The 21,383-nt window shown below is 41.5% G+C and overlaps 1 protein-coding gene and 1 long non-coding RNA gene across 3 annotated transcripts; one reads left to right on the top strand and one right to left on the bottom strand.

Annotated features, from left to right (window-relative positions):
• Positions 1-5,752: 5,752 nt before the first annotated feature.
• LOC122878597 (COUP transcription factor 2-like) lies at positions 5,753-12,468 on the bottom strand. 2 transcript variants are annotated; one of them, XM_044201536.1, is made up of 3 exons: positions 11,449-12,468; positions 9,683-10,207; positions 5,753-7,699 (listed from the first exon to the last, which is right to left on the bottom strand). In XM_044201536.1, the coding sequence occupies exons 1-3, from the start codon at positions 11,975-11,977 to the stop codon at positions 7,425-7,427; spliced, it is 1,329 nt and encodes a 442-aa protein (XP_044057471.1). In that variant the 5' UTR covers positions 11,978-12,468; the 3' UTR covers positions 5,753-7,424. The 2 variants fall into 2 exon arrangements, with proteins under 2 accessions (XP_044057471.1, XP_044057480.1); XM_044201545.1 differs by having other exon boundaries at positions 11,482-12,465.
• A 156-nt stretch (positions 12,469-12,624) lies between these two features.
• On the top strand, positions 12,625-14,096 carry LOC122878605. Its single transcript, XR_006378515.1, has 2 exons — positions 12,625-12,713; positions 13,509-14,096. It is a non-coding gene; the product is annotated as an uncharacterized LOC122878605 (long non-coding RNA).
• The last annotated feature ends 7,287 nt before the right edge of the window (positions 14,097-21,383 follow it).

Here is a 21,383-nt window from a genome sequence, read left to right as displayed (position 1 = left end):
CTGACTGTATCTCGGACATTCTGAGCAACTGACATTTCATTTGATACTTTGATATTTACTACATCCGCAGAGAGTTTACTGTGGCCTACTTTTGTCTCTGCTGATCTGACTTTGCCATAAAGTATGATTTAAGTGTTGGCATGATTTTCTTGATCCCAGTATGATTTTTCCTTTTGCCCCAGTTGCCGTTCAGTAAAAAAAAAAACCCTAACTTTTCAATAAGGAAGATTTGCATCTTAATGGATCTTAGCAACAGCAGAGGCCCTCTCAGCACTGTGCTTTTCAGAGTCACATGCACTGCTGAGACGGTACGTATTAACAAACAAACAAACAAACAAAAAAAAATACTATTTCACATGTCAGATTAATACCCTTCCAGGAAGTTTGTTTCGATCGTGCTATTAAAACAGATCACTGATAGCAATGTATTATTCGGGGATTAACATGCTTTTTGTGCACAATAAAGCTTAATCTAGGCTCTGACTGGGAGGCCGGGCTGCCGGGCTAGGCCAATCAGGTGCCTCTGTCTGTAGCATATCCCCGCCCATGGGTGTCTCCTGTGGTGGTGGTGTGGCCGGGCCTGGCAGCCGACGCAGTGACAGATGCGCCCCTGGGATTCCACCTGTCAGCCGCAAACGCACAAATCGACAAGCCTGGTATAAGCTGAACTCTCTGTCACCTCTCTGTCAAATCTTCATCTTCTCATTCGTCTGACAGATTCCCTCTGCCCACCCCCGCCCTCTTCTCATCCATCCCAAACTCCACCCATCCACCAGCCTGCATAACACACACCACCGTCAACCCTCCATGTCTGCTGCACCCAAACCAGATTCATTCGCTCATGTCAAAAAAGACGAATGCTGGTTTGTTTTTGCTTTAAGGAATAATCCAAAATCTTCTGTGCAGCTTCTTACTGCTCTTAGACAAACCCCACCCCCTCCACCTCCCTGCCTTTCAGCTTTAATGTGACAGAGGTGGGCTTTAATGTTCAGTAGTAATTGGGTAGGAGAGGGAGAGACTGTTTAGGCAGAGGAGGAGGAGGAGGAGGAGGAGGAAGGGTCATGGTCAGGTTTCTCATGGAGGTTATTCTGCATCTGTCTCTTAGCAACAACAGACCGCTCTTTGTACAGTCCTTGAGTTGATTGGTGCGTTTTTCCCCCTCCTTGGTCGCTGAAATGTTTTACGAGGGGGCTCCTCGGCAGACAGCCTTCCTCCCATATTCACTGCTTTTAAGAATTTGTTTCCATGAGCATCAGACGGGCTCGCTGAGGCGTGGCACTCGCCGTAGCTTCGTCTTCCCTGAGTGTAAATGTGCATTATTCACGTGAGGGAAAAATGAGCCACATATAAAACAACACAAAGATGTAATATTTTCAGGGAGCCTTTGATATCAATGTTTCTTTAAAGATGATGGCTCTAGGATTAATACGCATTTTCAATCTCAAGGTTTTGAAGTTTTGAGAAATTACATGAAATCCGGTGACTGTATCAGAGTTTGGTGGCGTGATGCTGCAGCTCATCATCCCCTGAGCATCTCACCTCCATCATATCCCCCTTCTGTTTAGCCAGTGTCAGGGAAAGGGCAGCCCCGGGGTCAAAGGGCACTGGAAGGAGCCAGGGGAACCTCTTGGTTCATGCCATCAGCTTCAAGACACCAGAGCAGGGAGCCATAGTGGCGTGATGTCAGTCAGACACATAGAACAGGATTAAAAGGACAATTTGGGGACAAGGGGAATAAAGGAAGAGAGAAAGACCATGTTCTCTTTTGCCAGCAGCTTGGATTTGCCCAGATAGATAGATGGAGATGGACAGAAGGATGGCGGAATTAGGGTTCGAGTCTGACCTCAGCTAATTCACAGACCAGAGTAAAAAAAAACACATGATGGATGAAGTCTGGGCAAATGCAATTCAAGTATTTCCAGTATGCAATTAAATGACAAAAATTAAGTTAGTAATTGTCAAGTGGAGCTATTGGTCACCTGTAAAAGATTAAAGAAGATTTTCCTTTGATCTGATGAGGTTTCCATGTTTTGAACAGGCTTTCCGCACAAATGATGTTTCAGCCTGCAGGTCCGTTCAATGCCAGCTTCCAGACAGATGGAGCAATGAGAGAGTTTTTAGTTCTCCAGCATCTCACAATAACAACACTTTCAAAACAATGAGGTCGCTCAGGGACACCAGAGCAACATGCATACGTGAAGTTTGGTCGACTTCCGCAATATTCCATGCGGCTGTTCTGTAAGCGTATGTGTAGAGTCGCGTAGAAGTGAAAACCTCGCGGTAGAATCTGACTTGATGTGATTTTGAGAAAAGAGGATTCTGGTTGTTTTAGCTTCATGTCTGTGGTGAGTTTGATTAAAGGCGTGAAGTGAAGTCACTGCAGCCTCCAGCAGCCAGCAAAGTTCCGGACTGCGGCGCTTTGCAACCTTTCCATTCACCACAATAAAAGCGCAGAATAAGAAACAAATAGGTCTACCTAAGTCAGTCAGTAAGTTAATAAATACATGTGAAGAGATCCAGGATCGTATACAATAAAATGAAAATCTATAGGACACATTAAAAAGATGCCTTATCAAATATAATTCCGCTCTGTAGTCAATATCAAAGGATTTATGGAGATAAAAAGCCATCAAGTAAGATTCACATTTTTTCTTTGGGCCCAAACGCTCACACGCACCCTGGGTCACTGTAGGAATATGTTGAAATATTGAAATTTTCTATTGGCTTGTTGTTTTCCTGCTCTGAAAATAAAGCTCCTTTTTTTTAATAATTATTCATTCCCAGAATTGCGCTTTGTTGTTAACAGCTGGCCTACTGAATCGTGCTTTTTAATGCATTTTGAATGTTTCATTATGAAAACAAGATTCCTTTTTCATTCAGACTTGCTTTTCACAGTAGAAACTTGAGACAACCATGTTAAAATCGTTTTGTTTGTTTTTTTTAATCTCTGAAAATAATCACAATACAAAACTAAATTAAAAATGTGAGGAAATGAAAAAATGCTGGCTTTTTGGATGACAAACGATTGCAGCAGAGCTGGCAAAGCGTTGCTGAGGGAGGAATGAAGCTGTTTATCTAGAATGTATCGGAACTGGAGATTTATTACAGTGTACTACGTTTTCAACTGAGATCTTGAAAACGGTGTAATAATCTAGAAGTGAGTTATCAAATATTAAGCAGACTATATTTCAAGCCACAACTCTCATCACAAAGATTTACAATTTGCTCAGGAGCGGGAGCTTCTCTGAAATAATCACCAGCGCTTATTTATTACGTTTTACCAGACGTGAAGCCCTCAATAAGCCATTCAACTCAACCAAACCAGTGAAACGTATTTTTTAAAATATCAGGAACACAAGAGAAAAATAAGAACGGACTATGTGGATTTTCCTCATCTATCGATGGCTTTTCAAAGAAAAGTCCCAACAACAGCATACGTTCAGCATGTCTATTTGTAAAGCTGCACCGTCGCTGTGTGCAAAAGAAGAACTTGATAAAAGTGACTTTTTTTTTTTTCCTGTTTCTTATTTTCCTTTTTGCGCATGGGCCGGCTGCTACACGAGAGGAAAACTGAGCAGCTTTCTGTTGCCCGGTTTCACTTCAATCCAAGAATGATCCCAAACCTATTTTCTTTGAAACTCTTCTGGATTCACTTATATAATCGCGTATTTATTTATTACAGTGTTTCTAAAATATATCCAGGCAACGTAATGGTGTTGAAATTAGATTTTGGGGGGGAATTATGAACCCCGTTCGGCATCATTATACATTTGAGAGTGATAATTATGGGTTTAAAGCATGCCATTGAAACGGCTTCACAAGCTGCAGTCAGCACTTATTTAACATCACAAATAAACTACAGTAGGGCGGCCACCATTTCATTTATTAACATTCAGATGTAATTGTCATGATTACATTGAATGGCTGATTTATTTCACAACTCTGCTGTGAAAGCTCACACACAGGCCCCTACAGCCTAGCACGCAAATCCACGTGGCTCCTCCCGTTTGGTCCCTGCGCACTGACGTGTGGGCCCGCAGCTAACAGGAACAGCTGGGGAGCGTGCGGCTGGGATGCTACACAACTAATGACAGTACATGTATAGCCTACTGTACATTGGACGGCATATCATTTCTTGTTCAATCCTAAAGTATTATTTTTCCCGTTTTTCAGGATTTTTTTGAGAAGTGTCAACACATCCTGTAACAAGGTTCAAATAATGTGATATTCAATATTAGTGACAGCGCAAAAGGTAGCCTACATTTCATCACCCCACAAAAAAAAGCACTGAAGAAGAATACTTGGGTGGAACATTATCAGATGAATATTTAATTAGATACATTTAATGTGTTATTAGGTGTTTTCTATTAAGCCTACTTGTAAACAAAAAAAATAAAAATAATGTGTAAACATTCTGCTAGCAAAGCTTCCTGTGGGCTTGAGCCTCCAGGTTGAATAGTCAGTCCTCACTTGACATGACGAACATGAATATTTAAAAGAAAATTCTTAAGCGTGATCTGATTGGCTACACACGTTCATTCCTGAAAGCTGATTGGTTAAATCCAAACCATGCTGCGTAATGACTGAGTTCCCCGCAAACAACAGAGACGCGGTGCTCTTAGTTATGACTTGGACCAATCTTAGAAAACTGACGTAAATACGGAAGCAAATTAAAATCCATTTGAGTAACGGTGCTGGTAATTCTCCTGCTTGCAGATCTCAGCCTGAACTGAATGTTCCTCCTCCATTGCACCCTACATACTCCTCGGCATTTTCTTCTTTTGGACCTGTATGTGTGTGGGAAAATGCTCCATTGTTTTATGTTGGCCCTTTGGCCACAACACCCAGGGGCCGTCCTCAGGGTAAACTGTTGTGACAGAGCACTCAGGGGCCCCTCATTAGCTCTCTGTCCACTAAGAAGCAAAGAAGCTGCTTTAATCCTCTCTGTCCTCCGCAATCTGGCAACACAGACGCGATTATAATTCCATTCTGCTTTTTTTTTTGTCTTATGCAGACTTTCAGACTCCACCTTTATGAATTAATAGAACCCTTAAGAGAAAAAAAAAGTTTGTAAAGAGGTGTTAAATTAGGGTCAAGTAGTAAAAACTGGTTTAATTTACATGAAAATAGACTTCTACTGCATTGTATAACTGGAGGTTACACCATATAGTTTCCTACTATATCACTATTTGTGTATTTCTGGTCTACTCCCTATAAGAACGGATTCATTTTTGTGTGTTTTGATGGTTGTTTCAGTCTTTTTATACACTTGATGATTAATATGCAAAGAATTTATTTGGTCCAATAATTGTTAAAAGAGTACGATGTCACACTCCAATACAAAATCCAAAACCTTGCATCTTTAAAATGAAAATAAATACATCTGGCAGGCAGGGCCAGCAGTGTGTGTGCTGTTTGTTGTGCGTTTTGGCAACATTTTAAATACGTTTCAGTTGGTTAACTGCCTGATGAAGCCCAGTGTAGCATAACTGCAGGAGAAAAGTTACATGTTTTCCTGCAGCAGGTCTTCAAATAAGGCAAATTCAAATACATTTTGACACACACATAAGGTCTGTCAATGGGAGGCAATTAGTTTGATTAGAATGTCTGATTAGTGACAATATTACAGTCAGAAACCGGCTCCAGAACACCAGACAGCTCTGCTTTCACTTCCTTACTCAGTTTCGGTGCATAAACTCATGTAAACACACATTGTTTTTCTTCTTCTGCGAGTGTCATGAACCACATAGAATTGAAATGGTAAAATAAACCAAATACACTTTATTTATAAATCTTGAGTTATAATTTAATATGGTACCAATATGTTTACCAATATGCTTTCACAGTACATCAGAGTGGTTGTCAAAAAGAAGTAAACACAAATACACCTCTCTCTCTCTCATACACACACACACACACAAGCACAGATGCATACACACACGCTTTCAGTTCAGCAATACCCTGCAGTGGTCTATTGTGCCATTAAGCGGCCTGGGCTCATAAATGCATGAATTATAATGAAATACATTTGTTACTTGACCTGGGAAGTTGTGTATTTATCCCATTAAGAAACTGTAGTTACATATACATCGGACCCAGTGCTCTTAAAATCTCTCTGAGACAGTCAGTGTAAAAGACCTGGAAACACGCATGAATCAGAAGTGTTTGGTAATGCATTCATCATTAATCCAGTAATGTCATTACTTTTCCCCGTAACAAGTTATCAGTCAAAAGAATACAATTTTGACTTGAAATATAAAAATATCAGAGTAACGTATACAGCTATCTAACATTCAGCCTCCTATCTTATCTATTTTTGCCATAATTAGCCTTGTCATCATGTCTCAGTTTAGATGAGAAAAGATGAATTTCTCTGAGTGGCAAAATTCAGTAATTTGATGAGAAATAAACATGATGTTCTCGAGTTTATGATCATTCAAAAGAGAAAAAAAAACGTTTTTAAATATTGTTTTTAGAAGGCAAAAAGAGTAGAAATGAAGCATTATGGCAAGAGGAAATAATTACATCTGCCAGGAAGTATTAACTAAAATATTTAAGGAAATATTAATGTAAGAAAGTAATGATATTACCTATGAAAGGAGTAATGCATTACTTGGCGCAACCTAACACTGATTGTGAGAAGTGCATTTTCCAAACATTTTTTGCTCTTTTTCTTCTCATTCTTTGTATGTCGATAATGCAAATAGAATAAGAGTCCAAAGTAACTAAAACAGAGCATTAATCTCACCATTCTGTCTGTACACAAAGTTATGATGATGTTGGGTTTCAAACACCTGTGTTAAATCTTTCTGAAATGTTCCTTTAGTCCAAAGTGCCATGTCTGGAAGGTATGAAACGAAAACAAAAAAACAGATCGACACAAGACAATCCCTGCAGTTTTCTCACTGGCCGGGGCAAAAATACGTAAAACATTTAAAAAAGGAACCAAAACATAATTTACAAGCACCATAAATATACACACAGGGTCCAATAAATATTGTTTGTTATCCCAAAAATCATAGACTGTGAGTGGTAGCCACACTGCAAAAAACGTCTATCATAACCAGTCATTTCATCTCATGAAACATTTGTTACTCTTTGAACAGGTAAAAAATTCTGCCAGTGGGGTCAAATCGTTTAGCGTCGGCAAAATGGTTAATTTATTTCAGGGACCTTTCTAGACTCATAGGGACACAATGCTGAATAAGGCAGATCACTCCTCTGGTATCAAGATTATGTTGTTGGTATAAGAAAAATTCCAAATTGAGATCATTTTTAACATTGGACATGCCTGTAATTGTTTCATTCCACTGGCAGTGTTTTTCCTTGTTCGAAGCAACAGAGATTTTTTGCCGCACTGAAATGACTTAATTTGAGGTGTGGCATCTTTCCTGACCGTAGTAGCACCACTGTAGCTTTTTCCTCTATTGAACAGGCATGTAAGGCCAGTTGAAGCTGCTTCCGGACAGCAGCATGTCCCTTATCAGAGTTTCTATGGGGGTTTTTCCCACCAGACGGACGAAGAAAAGCTGCTCTATGACAGAAGAAGAGACGGTGCGGAGGGAAGGCAAGCGGAGTAGCAGCTTCCCAAACCTGTTAGGCTGGTTGGGATACTGGCTCCTCACATACTCCTCTAAAGCACACTGGGATTTCTCCTGCAGACCCTCCACATGGGCCACGTCCGACAGACCACAAGCATCTACAGACAGAGAAAACGACAGCGAAACAAAAATCAAGCAGGAGAAGAAGCGGTCAAGACCATCGGTTCAACCAGGCATCGACAGGACTGCCAGCAAAAATGAGGAATAGTTTAATGTTGCAGGTATTTAACTATGATAGCACAGAGTGACTACAACACTATATACACATATAAATACAAGTGAACTACGATTATCACAAGGCAAAAAACCACCAGAAACAAATGGATTATTGCAGATTAAAAAAACATTACGGTTTTGCTGGAAAGTTTTTGCTTTTACTTGAAACTATTTACTTACTACATTGCTGATCAAGGCATTAAAGCATTTGTGGCTGGCTTCAAAAAGTTTATTATCATATAATAAGCGGATCTGAGTAAATCTGGGTGAGATGGTAACAGAACAGTAAAGCGGGTACATATAACATCCCCGTCAACAATATTTAACAATAAATCAGTCAGTCAGACATGGTCAGGTAATAATGTACAAGCTCAAAGGTGTCAATGAGAATCAGTGCTGTGGTGAAAACACAACAGCATGAAGAAAAAAATCCCCATGTTATTGAGATAAACTGATAGCTCATCAATCCCAGGCCATCAGGGATCAAAGATGGCGCTATTGCTCTCATCAAAGCTAAAAAATGATGTTCAGAACAAGAAATAAGGAAACAGTATCAGCTGTATGTAGTATTTGTACACACAGCACACCCCTCAGTTTGTACTGTAACGCTGCAGGCCGGATGGCAGCAGGGGTTAAAGAACGGTCTCTGTGTCCCAGTTTAAAGACACGTGCTCAGATGTGCTCATGGGGACTAAAATAGACCTAGGAGAACTTTTTTATTTTTTACTCTGCTGCCACTCATCCTTTTGGTCCTGTTCACGATACAGCCGTCAAACATCCTTCTGACTCTTATTCTAAGGCTCTGAAATAACTAGTGTGGGTTGTGCAGTGTGGTGCACACCCACAGCTTCACTTGTTTCAGTAAAGCTCTTTTATGAAAGAATTTAGTTGTAAGCCAAATTCAAAGGTGTAACAATTTAAAGATATCACAAAAATAAATACATCTCTTTGCATTTTTATTGGGGGGGTAATTCATGTTTAAAGCGATGGTAATAATTAGATTAAAAAATAAACATTTCTCCTATTTAATTAATTTATTCATTATTTGATAATAAATAAAGGCAAAATTGAAAGCCTACAAATTAACTTCAGTTAATTTAACTGCTTTCTGCTTGGGGCTTAAAATAAACTAGCCAATAAGACAAAACAGTCGATGTTTATAGGACTTTGCTGATGCGCCACAATGGAATAAAATATTAGATGCTGTCAAATGTTAAATGCATCCAATTGAAATTTGTAGGAAAATATATGTTTAACATTAAATACGTTTTTGTTTTTAGATTTTTTTGAAAAAAATTTTCCCCCCCTTTTTTCTTATTTTTTTTTTTTTTTTTACAGTAAAACGAGGAAGACCATAAACGGACCCTTATCCTAGCTTTAACGGAACATAAGCCTTAACCCTAAAAATGCGCTTTTCGGGAGATTTAAGAAATGTTCTGAAGCACGAGGCATTCGTTGTTTTCCTTGAAAACGACACATTTCTGTTAAAGAATTTTTAGGGGTTTAAACCAGCTTTTTTATTTCCCACCGATGTTCAGACCATCATCATCAAACATTCGTTTTCTGACCATATCTTTTATTTAGGCCTAATTGATGGTCGTTTCCGTTACGGTCTTTTATAAGTAACGCTTTTCTTGAAAATCAAAATGGTCATAGCTCATCCACCTTTTGTTTTCCAAAGATGCAGTCTACTATAGAGTGCTGTTTTATTTAACCAGATTCTTATTTAGTTCGTACTGGTGGCTGTTTGACTGGATATCCTTTGATTTAGCTTACCAGCCTACATCACACAATGCAAGCTTCTGCTAAAAACACATTGCAGCCACCCAGGCCTCCATGTTTGGATGTAGGGAAACAGAGTTTACCTGTGGTGAACAGCACGATGGCTTTGATGCAGCTGTACTCTGCTGAATCCACGTGCAGCACCTTGAGCTTCTCCACCTGCTCCTGGAAGACCCGGATGTGGTCCATGAAGGCCACCACCCGGTCCGCGGACATCGGGGAGGCGTGGAGGCCGGCGGCGGCGAGCAGCGGGGCGACGTGGACGGGCATGGAGCACTGGGCGGCGTTCAAGACGAACAGTTCGCTCCAGGTGAGGCGGAGCAGGGCCACCTGGTCCGTTACCTGCAGGTCCGGGAAGAAAGGGATGTTGCGGGCCCACTCCACGGCGCTGAAGAGCATCCGCGCCGCTAGCTCACAGATGTTCTCTATACCCATGAGGTTGTTGCTCTGCAGGCACTGAGAGCCGAACCTGGAGGTCGGGTAGGGCTCGGCCCGCAGCAGGAGGGAGATGTATCCCGAGAGATAGGAATGACACTGTAGAGGGTCTCCGTTTGTCAGCGCAAACTGGCCGTGATAAGACTGCGTAGGGAGTCTGCCTCTCTGGACAGCTGCAACGAAAAACAGCAGAAATGTCAACCCAGATGACATTTAAAGAAAAACTGTTACATGCAGGGGGCGTTTTGTGAAATAGCCTAACAGATATGTCAATTAAAACAAGAGAACATCTTAAACACACACACGCACACACACTTAAGGCCTACTCACACACACATAGGCCTCCTAGTAGTCTTTTAGCCATTATAGTTCATTTCTACGGCCAACGGTAGCCTATGGTGGACTAGCTCTTCAGAAATGGACATGAATAACAGTTTTAGACAGCTCCTGGAAAGAAATGTCACATTCACTTCGATACTCGGGAATCTGTTTCTAGGCCACGACCTGCAGATAATGGCGTACGAGATTTTTCAGTGTGTTTGTGGGTCTTTGAAGGGTCTTATTTTATTTAAAATTGTTAAAAAATATATGAACTCATTACCTCTAACATTAGCTTACTTTCTGGCGAGTAACTTCGCCTGTACCCGCTTTGATAGTAGCCCCCTTGGCCTCAGTTTTTTTTTTTTTCTCCTTCATTTTTGGTGGTGAAATCTGTATTCAGCTTTATTCAAATTTACAATACAACTGTTCTTATAACTCTCAAATGTCAGTTATTTTGGAAGCAGTAGTAGGCTACAGTTGGGCCTGTACGACCAACATGCATAATGAATACGTGCAGACACACACACTCACACACACACACTGTCCACATGCGCAAACATTATCTAGCAAAAACGTCACGCACTTGAAGGCTACAATTTAAACGGGAAAAAAAAGCCAAAAATTACTGTCGAATTTGGACATGTGACATTTATAGGAGCTTCGGGCTGTTTCAGCCACACAATGGCCATGTAGGACCGACATAAAGCGGGCGAATAGCAACAATAATATATTAAACATGCTACAAGATGCTAGCTAGAACATTATCGCTGTAGTATCACGCAGGCTAGACAGTATAGATAGCATAGAGACATTCGAGACAAATAGTCTAATATGAACAGAATATAAATAGACGGAGAAAATATCTCTACAATGCCACGGACCAGACAAAGGCAACACAAATGGCCGTGTCCAGGAAGAAATTAGCCTATGTAGACACTAGCTAAACAAATGTAGCACGCACTAAATTTATAGCAGTGTAGCTACAGAGACAGAAATGTGGTAAAAGAAAATAATGTCAATAAATAGAGAGCATTATATGACACTGAACAGTGTCCTGAACCGTGTAGTGCTGGATAATATGATGTGATAATACCGATAGCAACAAGAGGAGGACGCCAGCCCGTACCTTCCCTCCTCATGCCGACTTTGAGGCATTTCTTGAGGCGACAGTACTGGCACTGGTTGCGGTGGTGCTGGTCTACGGGACAGTTCCTGTTGGCCCTGCAGGTGTAGGACAGGTTCCTCCTGACGCTGCGTTTAAAGAAGCTCTTACATCCCTCACATGTGAACTGTCCGTAGTGCTTCCCGCTGGATTTATCCCCGCACACGATGCACTCGATCTGCTGGCTCTGGTGTTTGTCCATGGACGAGGAGGAGGAGGAGGAAGAGGACGTGTTGTTATTGTTGGTGGTGGTGGTCGCGGTGGTGGTGCTGGACGGATTAGGCGGCGGTGCGCCCTGGAGTGCTGCTGCTGCCGGGGGTATTTCCAGAGAGGACGCCGGGTTCATGTGTCCCGTCAGCTCCCCGGGCAGAGACAGAGGTGCGACCTGGGACACCGGGGAGGAGAGGGTCCCCTGAGTGTCCCCGACCCCCTCGGTGTTTCTCCACGCCACCATAGCCATATCGACCGTCTCCAAAACTTTGCGCGCCCAACTTTCCTCTTTTTACGCTTTAATTAACGCACACGATTTGTCTGCATGAATTGGCCCACTAATGCGCATTCAAGGAAACTGCCGCATTGTTTGACTACAAAATTAAATACAAGTTACACCTCAAATTGCGAATAGAGCTCGTAAGATAACGGCGATATAATTATAACGCGCGACTTCACAAGTAAAGAATGGGCAGTCACCCAGAAACAGCTTCGGCGCGGTGGAAATCCAAAAAGAAAGCGTCATTCAGACCGAGATAATGCACTATAACATCCACAGAGGGAAAATAAAGACAGACAACACTGAGCCAAAATCCACGGAGGAAAGCGTTATCCCCAAAAAAATATACAATCTGATCCTTTCTGTCCTGTATGTCCAGCTTTAAACAGATGCGAGCAGATCCTTCATCAGAGATGTAGCCTAGTCGCCAGACGCTCCCTGCTCTCCCGATCAGTCAGAAGTTACATTAAAAAGACAGAGAGAGAGAGAGAGAGAGAGAGAAAGAGGGTGATGGATGATGATTTGATGATGCTTTGCTCCGGGACGGAGGAGGAGAGTGGTGCGTCCACACGTCACGGCCTGTGACTCGGTGACGTGTGTGTTTGGGGCGGGGTTTACGCGGGGAGAAGCTGGTCTGGGAGCAGCAGCAAGGGGCTCCGGTTGGATGTCTGTCGGGTTGCTGTTGTTACACATTGCTGAGTGTGGAGTGAGTGCTCACCTTCCCCTAATCTTTTCTGCTTGTCTTCTCTCTGTGTGTTTGTGTGCGTGCCATGGTCTCCGGCGTATACTCTGAAATGAAACGAGAGAACATACTTTAGCTCCCACTTTATTAGTCTCACATGAGGAGTGCATCAGACACGGAAGCAGCAGATCCTAACTGCAGTAATTTGATGCCACCTAGTGTCATCAGTAAATTATACAGTAAAATGATCTTATACCACAGGCTGCACTAGACTTGGACGACTTACATTGGCTCGAGGAGATAAATCTACGGCATTTCTAATTAATCAGACATACAGTATATGAACAGTATGTTTAATTCATTTCTCCCCTCACATCTCTGTTGCAGTATATCAATCCTGACTGTGATTTTATGTAATTGGACTTTTTTCTGTATGTTTTTCAAATGTGACTACTGTTTTTTTTTTTATGTCCGTAATGATTTTTTCAGAAACGGCTGCATCATAAAAGGAATAAATGTGAAGCCACGCACAATCTTTGGTTAGCAGGGAAGGAATAATATTATTTTCTCTGTTTGTCTCATTCATTTTTTTGGTTGTAATTATAAGGATGTAATCTGACCATATAGTCCACTTTTTTGATTTGAATGCAAAATATTATATTTAACAATTTGCAGATGTAAAAATAACTTTTAGTAAAAGAGAAATGTATTACTTGAATTGATTTTGACACTTATGTTACATCTAGTTAATTACAATTTGACCAAAAAGAGAAAACTAGGATATTGTGTTACTGTTTTTCATCACTGCCCCTACTATAGTTAAGCAGGGATGCTGTTGGGTGCCGGAATGGGCACCAGAACCGGAGCCAAGCGAGCGGGCAACAGTACCGGGCTCAGCAGCCTCCCAGTGAACACGGCCAGACCGGGAGGCCAGTTTGTCGACAGAGAATACAGTACCGAGGTGATTTACAGAGGCTCCTACCAGGAGCCAACTCCGGGGTTGAGGAAGACTGGTTCAGGCGGGGACAGGAGAGGCGTCACGCGGGAGAGGAGCGAGAGGGAGGTGGTGCATCAGAGAGGCAGAGACGGCGTGTACAGCCAGAATATTTTTGACATCTGACTCTGTGAATTAAGGATTTATTTCGACCAAACCAGAGTTGGTGATTGTTGGAACAGTGGAAAGACTAACCCAGATGGTTTTGGTGAGTTTTATTTAGTTTCTGTGGTGTTTGAATGAAGTGTTTTACGATGAGGCGATTAAGCTGGTTTTAGTTTGGTGAAAAAGAGAAACTTGAATTCAGAAGGTGTACGGTTGTATTTTTCTGAAATTTCTGAAAGAATATTTCCTTTCTTGACATTTTGTGAGTTTATTTTATGTATTTATTAGACTAAAAAAAAGCTAAGAGAGCATGTGTAGCGTAGTGAACTCGCCGCTCGAACACATCTCCCAGCTGGATCTACAGGGGAGGCCTAAGCTATACTGCCTCTTGAAGTACTAAGTGGTATTACGAGATTTTAATAATCACCAAATCCATAAAAATAATGAGTGTTTTGCACAGCCACGTGTCATATGTTTAAAATCAATATGAAATCTAGATATTAGTCTAATCTTATCCACACCCACTACCATCAACAATATATAAACATTTAAAATATATACTTAAAAATAAAGTATGTGTGTATGCCTCCTACTAGTTGCAAGTAATGCTTTATAATATGTTGTTTTATAATATAGACAGTATAACACAGCTGCACTAACTTACAGCTGCAACCTACTGCACATCACAATGCATGATTGCACCTAGAAATTAAACAAATTAAACACTTAATAAGGTCATATGGACAGTGTTGTCCTCTTGTCCCTGTGCTATCTGTGTCTCCAAATACTGTGCTACTTTTAGCTCCTGATGTATTTCTGCACCAGTGTCACTAAGTCTAATTCCTGTCCATTTTTTGTATTCAGAGATGAAATTATCTTGATGTTCATGGAGGCTCTTGGTAGCCATGTGAAAATGTCTGCATGGTCATTTCACTGTTGACTCATGCTCAGTGAGTCCTGAGGCTGAGTGTGCTGTCACGTTCTTCCAGACGGCCAGCTTTGCAGCCATCCAGTGACTGCTCACACACAAAACAAGCTCTGCTCTGCCTGCTAACAAAACACACGGCTGACGTCCAAGACCGATCAACAGTGGAAGGTCAAGGCTAAAGTGTTTACCACACTGGATGGGGATGATGCATTCCTCCACAGTTTAATTCATCCTATCTAGTGACACGTCCAGTTAACATTAATCACAGATTTGGGAGTTTAAAGATGATAAATCCCTCCTGTTTTTGGTGATCTGGTGCTCTTTAATACTTATCACATGTGGGGAGCTGAAAGCTAGCTAATTGGAGACAAAGTGTGGGAGAATATGGCCAGCAGAGACCTGCTGTGTGTGCAAGACCACCAGGATGTGATTGTTTACAGCACAGTGGGAAGCAGCGCTGGCTTGCTGCTCAGAGATCTGCAGCATTGTTTTAGGCTTCAAGGTGGCTCCGTAAACATATGCTAAGCTCATTACCCCCTCTAACCAACCAGGGGTACCATATGGTTATCTGTTGAAGCCACCAAGTGTTTAATATTAGGACAGATACGGTAAAAGTACCACAGGTCTGTTCAAGGTGAGAGAGATGGGGTCAACGGCAGCCTCTGTGCTCGTCTACTGGAGGAAACCTAAAAAGGACACAGACATACAGGAGGGCCCAAAAGTACCACAGAATGATATCACTTTGCTGAAATTTTACTTTTATAATCTTGAAATTGGTAAAAGAATTGGCAGTAGTTAAGTGAAAACATAGTTCAGAGTGAAAGTATTATTGAGAGTGTTTTTTTGGTGTACATTATGGTCTTCTAGAAAAATGCAGTAGTATTCTTGGAATTTAGAGTAAATGCCTGTGGTGTAAGCTCATTGTGTTAATGAGATTAATGGTTGTGATCTAAAAGTACACTGCAGCCTGTCTCATATACTCCAGTGGATATCTCCTGCGAGCGGTTTGGCAAAGCCTCAGTGAGCTTGCAGATCCAGGAATACGACGACCCGGCCTGTAGGCTACAACAAAGTTAAGGAAACACATGGTTGTATGGGAAAATCAAACTACAGCACATACTACTGTAATATGTGTGATGGTTATTAATTGTAGTGTTTGTTAGTGGATGTGTGAATATATTGTGTCGTGTGGTGTAAAACAACTAACCAGAACAAGACCAAACCCAACAGAACAAAGGTGAAGTGCATGTGGGAGAGCCAGCAAGGGAGTGAGAGAGAGAAAGCTCGGGGACGGCTGATCTTAAATGCGTGCTGGGAGACTGGCCGGTTGCACGATCACACGCTTTGCCTAACAGGACCTAAAGGGGAGACAAACACACAGGCATATATCCTGGGCGCCACACAACCAACAGGCTGAGCAGAGCCAGGGGGCTGTCACCCCCTTGAAAACAAGAGGGGGAACCGCAGAACATACTTAGGTTAAGATTATAAAATAAGATAAAATAAATACATTTCGTTGAACGGAAACGTAATGAGACCATGCCTTAACAGTGTAAGCTTTCCCGCTCTAGAGTGAGGAGAGTGAGGAAGATGTCAGTCAGCTGTGTTTGGTACACGGCAACATAAATGACAGAGTCGACTTTAGCTGACTAGGGCCTTTAAGATTACAACAAAGTTATGAAAGTTATAGTTTTATGTCAAAGAGGTTTATGTTTTATATTCAAAGTTAAACTATAATTGAGTAAAGGTCAGAATACTGCTTTGACGATCACGTGTATGTAGAGTAATAGTGACGTTAAACAGTTACTTGTAACCAAAATGTAATTTGAAATGAACAATTACAGCAAAACGTGTTCATCTTCCCATGTTCAAAAATCTGACAACAGATGGCGGACAGTAAACAGAGCAGGTAGATTGTCTCCTTGCTGTTAACCTTGGCAGCCTTGAAACAAAGCTGGAATCTCTCAGGCTGCGAAGCAGGGTCCTGGGCAGAGAGCAACAATAACTTGTCAGTTAGGTTAGTGCACTTCAGCCACTGCTCTACCTGTAACCGTTGGACCGCCCCTCACCTTTCATTAACCTCAGACCACTGACCATTGACTCCTTCAGGGCCGCTGCAGCATTCACCATGAGGTAATTTCATGCTTGAGAGACAAATTGTGCTACAGATCAGTGTGCAATGATAACACACCACCAACGGTCTTCCCAGTTGTGAACAGAGACATCCTGGTGGAGTGTAGGGATTGTAAAGAGCCCCACTTAACCTTTGACCTCACTCAGACTAGAACTCATTATCTGGCACAAGATTAACCTACATAGCTGTGTAAATGATCAAAATACATACAACAATGGAGACACAATCTTTATAGTGAAATAAGCCAGAATGTTAAAAAAACAAACAAAGACAAAGACTATGTATATTATTACTGCCTTCTGTCACTAATGAAGCACCATCAATACTTCAAATGCTTATATGACTGTAGATGTGGATGAACTGCTGCCATAACTTAGTGGTTTAGTAGCTTAGTTTAGCTAGCTTAGTAGCTAAGTAGCATCACTTACAGAGACAGACTCTAATATTTGATTGATAATTTGATGATAAAAATTACAAGTAAACATTACAAACTTAAAATAATGCTAGTGTGGAATTTAAATAATTATTTTGAGCAAAATTATGAAGATAATATATATTTATTTATAACAAAAAACAATATTCTAATTTGTGTCATTTTTGACCCACCTATTGAAGAGTGGAGGTTCCAGTGTATCTAAGGCTTAATTGAGTGTTTCAACAATTGCTGTGTTTCATTTACTTAAGTGTTTTTTCTTGCCCTGGTTGGTGAGCAGCAGTGAAACAGTGAACGTATGACTGTAAGGAGGACAGGATTTGGTGTTTCAAGGAAGTTTCCTTGTCCTTGATCTGTTGATCCGTGGCCACTGCAGGGAGGTGATGCTGGGAAGTTGTGATTTACTGGATGTTACATTGGTTAAAACGGCTGTGTGAAGGCCAGAAGGGAAACAAACAGTTGGAGGCTTGTCTGAATGACACAGAAACTCAAAAACATACAGTCTTTCTTGGTGCTTTTCAAGGTCAGGTGGCATAAATGAATTCAGAGAGACTGTCCCTTTGCATCTGTCTGCATTTGGGAAACAGTTTAGATGCCTTAGGCATTATGCATGGGCAATTGGAGACAGTATACTGTTTTAATTTGGCATTTAAGTGATGAAATGGTGAGATTTTGCAGCCACTGTTCTCTGCACCACCTGCACTGACTTGCTTCTCCATTTTCACAGGCAAAAACACAATAAAGACACAAACCCACACCCTCTCACTTTTCTACCACAGGACCAAATGTCATTCAAAGCAAAGACACTTCTTTTGTCCTTCACAGCAGCACATTTCCTCAGACTGAGAACACTATTTTGATTGATCATGTATTTGTATCTATTCAAATGGGCCAGATTCATCATTCCAATTTGTCAAGTTGCTGGGGTGCTGAGTTAATTATGTGCAGGAGAGCCACAATAGAGACAACCTGTTTAGACTCATCTGAGGTTTCCCTACCTCATCTTGACTCCAAACGAGCAGCCAAAGCTTCACTGGACTACAGGAGCTGCTTGGCACCATGGGTAATTAGTGTGATGAATGCTTTAGTGGCACAAATAGTGGCAGTCGCCTGTCTTGCTCATCGTGTGGCTGTGCTGTCGTAGCTCAGGGGCTGCGGGCTCATCAGGGTAATAGATGATTCTGCAACCAGACTATCCCTCAACCAACAGCGCCACTACTGAACAGGAAACACAGAGTTTTTCAGGTTTTTTTCATCCTGAAATGTTTCTTACTTTCCTTAAAGCATCTGTGCTGGTTATGGATGTCAAGTGCAGTGTTTGGAAGGTTACTGACAACCAATAACTGTTTAGTCTGGAAATATGTAATCAAAAAGGTGTTTTTTAAGGCCTGAACACAGGAAATGCATTGGAATTACATGACACATTATTATAAATATGTTTTTGTGATTTTGTTCCACGCAGCCTCTCAGGACTGCAAGGATATGCAAACATGTTCATACTAATCCTCTGTGGGATTCTTTTCCATGTCTGGGGTGGAGAGCCGTCGCTGCTGAAATGATGGATCACATTATTAGATTAGAGGAGAGCAAGGACAGCCGGCAACTGGATTTGCAATTCACAGCCTCTTTTGTATATGGACCTTTTCTGCATGAAAGGGATAATTGGGCCGTTGTCACTGAGTCAGAGATTGTTTTTTTTAACAATGCGGGGAACCTTGCAATAAATCAGGTCAGCTGTCGGACCCATGTCACAAGACAAGGCATTAGTCAAATATGCAAAATAATCCTTTTGCATACAATGTAAAGAGGAATACATCATCATTTATTTGAAGTGAGGCAAGTCCAGATATCCTAATTTTTCCAACAAATGAAGGGCATATGGTGATTTTGTCTTCTAGATGAACCTGAGGGCAGAGGCTCCTGGCTCTTTGTATCGTCATTTCAGTTCCACCTAATGGCCTGTGCTTACTCTGTGCCTTGACTTTTCAACCCACTGTGACAGTGAATAATGTGCCGCACATAAGGCTGAATTCTTAGCCATGTCATCCGTGTAGTGGAAGCTGAATAGGTTGACTGCCACAGATGGATCCATGGCTGTATCGGTAAAAAAAAACACAAGTTCAGTGAATTGTTTCGATGGCAGCTAGACCCACAGCTAACAGAGCGTGAAAGACAGGCGAGGTCGTGGAAAGGTTATTTCTGGGTCCAGGAGGTGAGACTTTGGGGATGTGGACACGTCAGTCCAGCAGTGTCCTCGGGTCAATGTGAAGACAAGTGGAAGACACATTTCTCTGTCAGCACGCAGAGAGCCCGCACGGGCTCAGGCTTTTGTCGTGAAGTCCCAAGTCATTGAGTCAATAGCCAAGGAACATGACACAACCTCTCACAGTCACTCGACATCAAGCGGAACAAGGAATGGCATGCTTTCCATTTCACTGCACTGTGGCCCCGGCAAGACCCTGCCTGCACTCGAGAAACAGGAGAGCTCTCAGCCCCGGCTCTCGCATAAAAGCAACGCTGCAACCTGGCCCCGAACACGTACATTGCTCCCTCAAAGCAGCGGGACAAGGTGATCCACCGGTCAATCCATAACCCCGGATATTATCTCCACTGGCTGTTTTAGCGCAGCGGGGAGGCTCAGGGATAACCAGAGGGCTTGGATGACAGGAAATTAGATCATGGCAAAGCACAAGCACATTTCGATTAAACTGATGTCAGGATTTATCTTCTTCTGTTGGTGCGTTTAGACGGGAAAAGAAAATGTGACCTTTCACCCTATCTGACAAAGCTCTGACCAAATGCAGTCCTTTATCATAAGCATGGCTCTACATGTCATATAGCAAACTACATCATATTGTCTGTGCATGAAAATGTCTAAACAAATAAAAATGAAGTATCTTGTATTCTCCATATCATCATATAATGCAGTGGTTCTCAACCTTTTTGCCAACGTCACAGGGTGCATATGTACAGAATACAAGCTGTGAGCGTTTCAGCCAAAGAGTGACGTTCCCTTCTCAGATTGTTTGATTGTAATGAGAAAGCAAAACTATCTGGTGTTTCACATGATAAAAGCAAAGATTCTGTCTAAAGTCTGAAAAAAAAAATGAAATTTGAAATGTATTTTCTTCTTCTTTTCTATCCTGTTAATCATCTCACGACCCGTCAGATTTATCACTTGACTCCTTGTGTTACATCTAGTGGATGAAACATACACAGGGAGGCAAATTCATTACCCTCTGGTTAAATACTGGTATTTTGTGGCCGTGTTTCACATGGTTTTAGCCATGCTAGCGCCGCGTCTGTTGGTCAACTACTTTGGTCCAGATTGAAATATCTCAACAACTATTAGAGTTATGGCAGTTCAATTTTGTTCAGACATTCATGTTTCCCAGAGGATGAATCCTACTGACTTTGGTGAACCCCTGACTTTTTCTCTAGTTTCACCATGAGGTTGACATTTGTGGTTTTCAGCCAAATGTCTCAACAACTATTGGATGGACTGTCATGAAATTTGGTACAAACATTCATGCAGGATGAATTTTATGAAACTTCGGTAAACCCTTAGGTTTTCACCTGGCACCATCATTTAGTCCAAATTTTAATTTGTCCAATATTTTGGTTGATGACCAATTGCCTGCAACACTAATGACATCCCCATCTGCATGATGTAGTTTGTGTTTAGTGCTAATTAGCAAATGTTACCATGCTAACATGTAACTATGATAGTGACACAGTAATCATTATCTGCTTAACATCAACATATTAATTGTCACTGTGAGCATGTTAGCATGCTGATGTTAGCATTTAGCTGAAATCCCCACTGTGCCTAGTACAGCCTCAAAGAGCTGCTAGCATGGCTGCAGACTCTTAGCCTTGTTCTACACAACAAACCATTTTGACATGTAAACATTATTTGGTCAAATATATATTTCCGGCTGTTTATACGGGTGCAGGTGTTTGGTGGATGAGTTGATGTGATTCTGGCATATTGAATATGAAAATTGATATTTCAAAGGTGTGAAAACCACCTCGCAGTGACAATGAGATCTAATTAACCAGGAAATCATCATAGGTTTGTCGATAATAGTCAGGTCATA

The sequence above is a fragment of the Siniperca chuatsi genome, linkage group LG1 (assembly GCF_020085105.1).
Source record: "Siniperca chuatsi isolate FFG_IHB_CAS linkage group LG1, ASM2008510v1, whole genome shotgun sequence".
Taxonomy (NCBI): domain Eukaryota; kingdom Metazoa; phylum Chordata; class Actinopteri; order Centrarchiformes; family Sinipercidae; genus Siniperca; species Siniperca chuatsi.
This window is presented reverse-complemented; position numbering and strand designations above follow the sequence as displayed.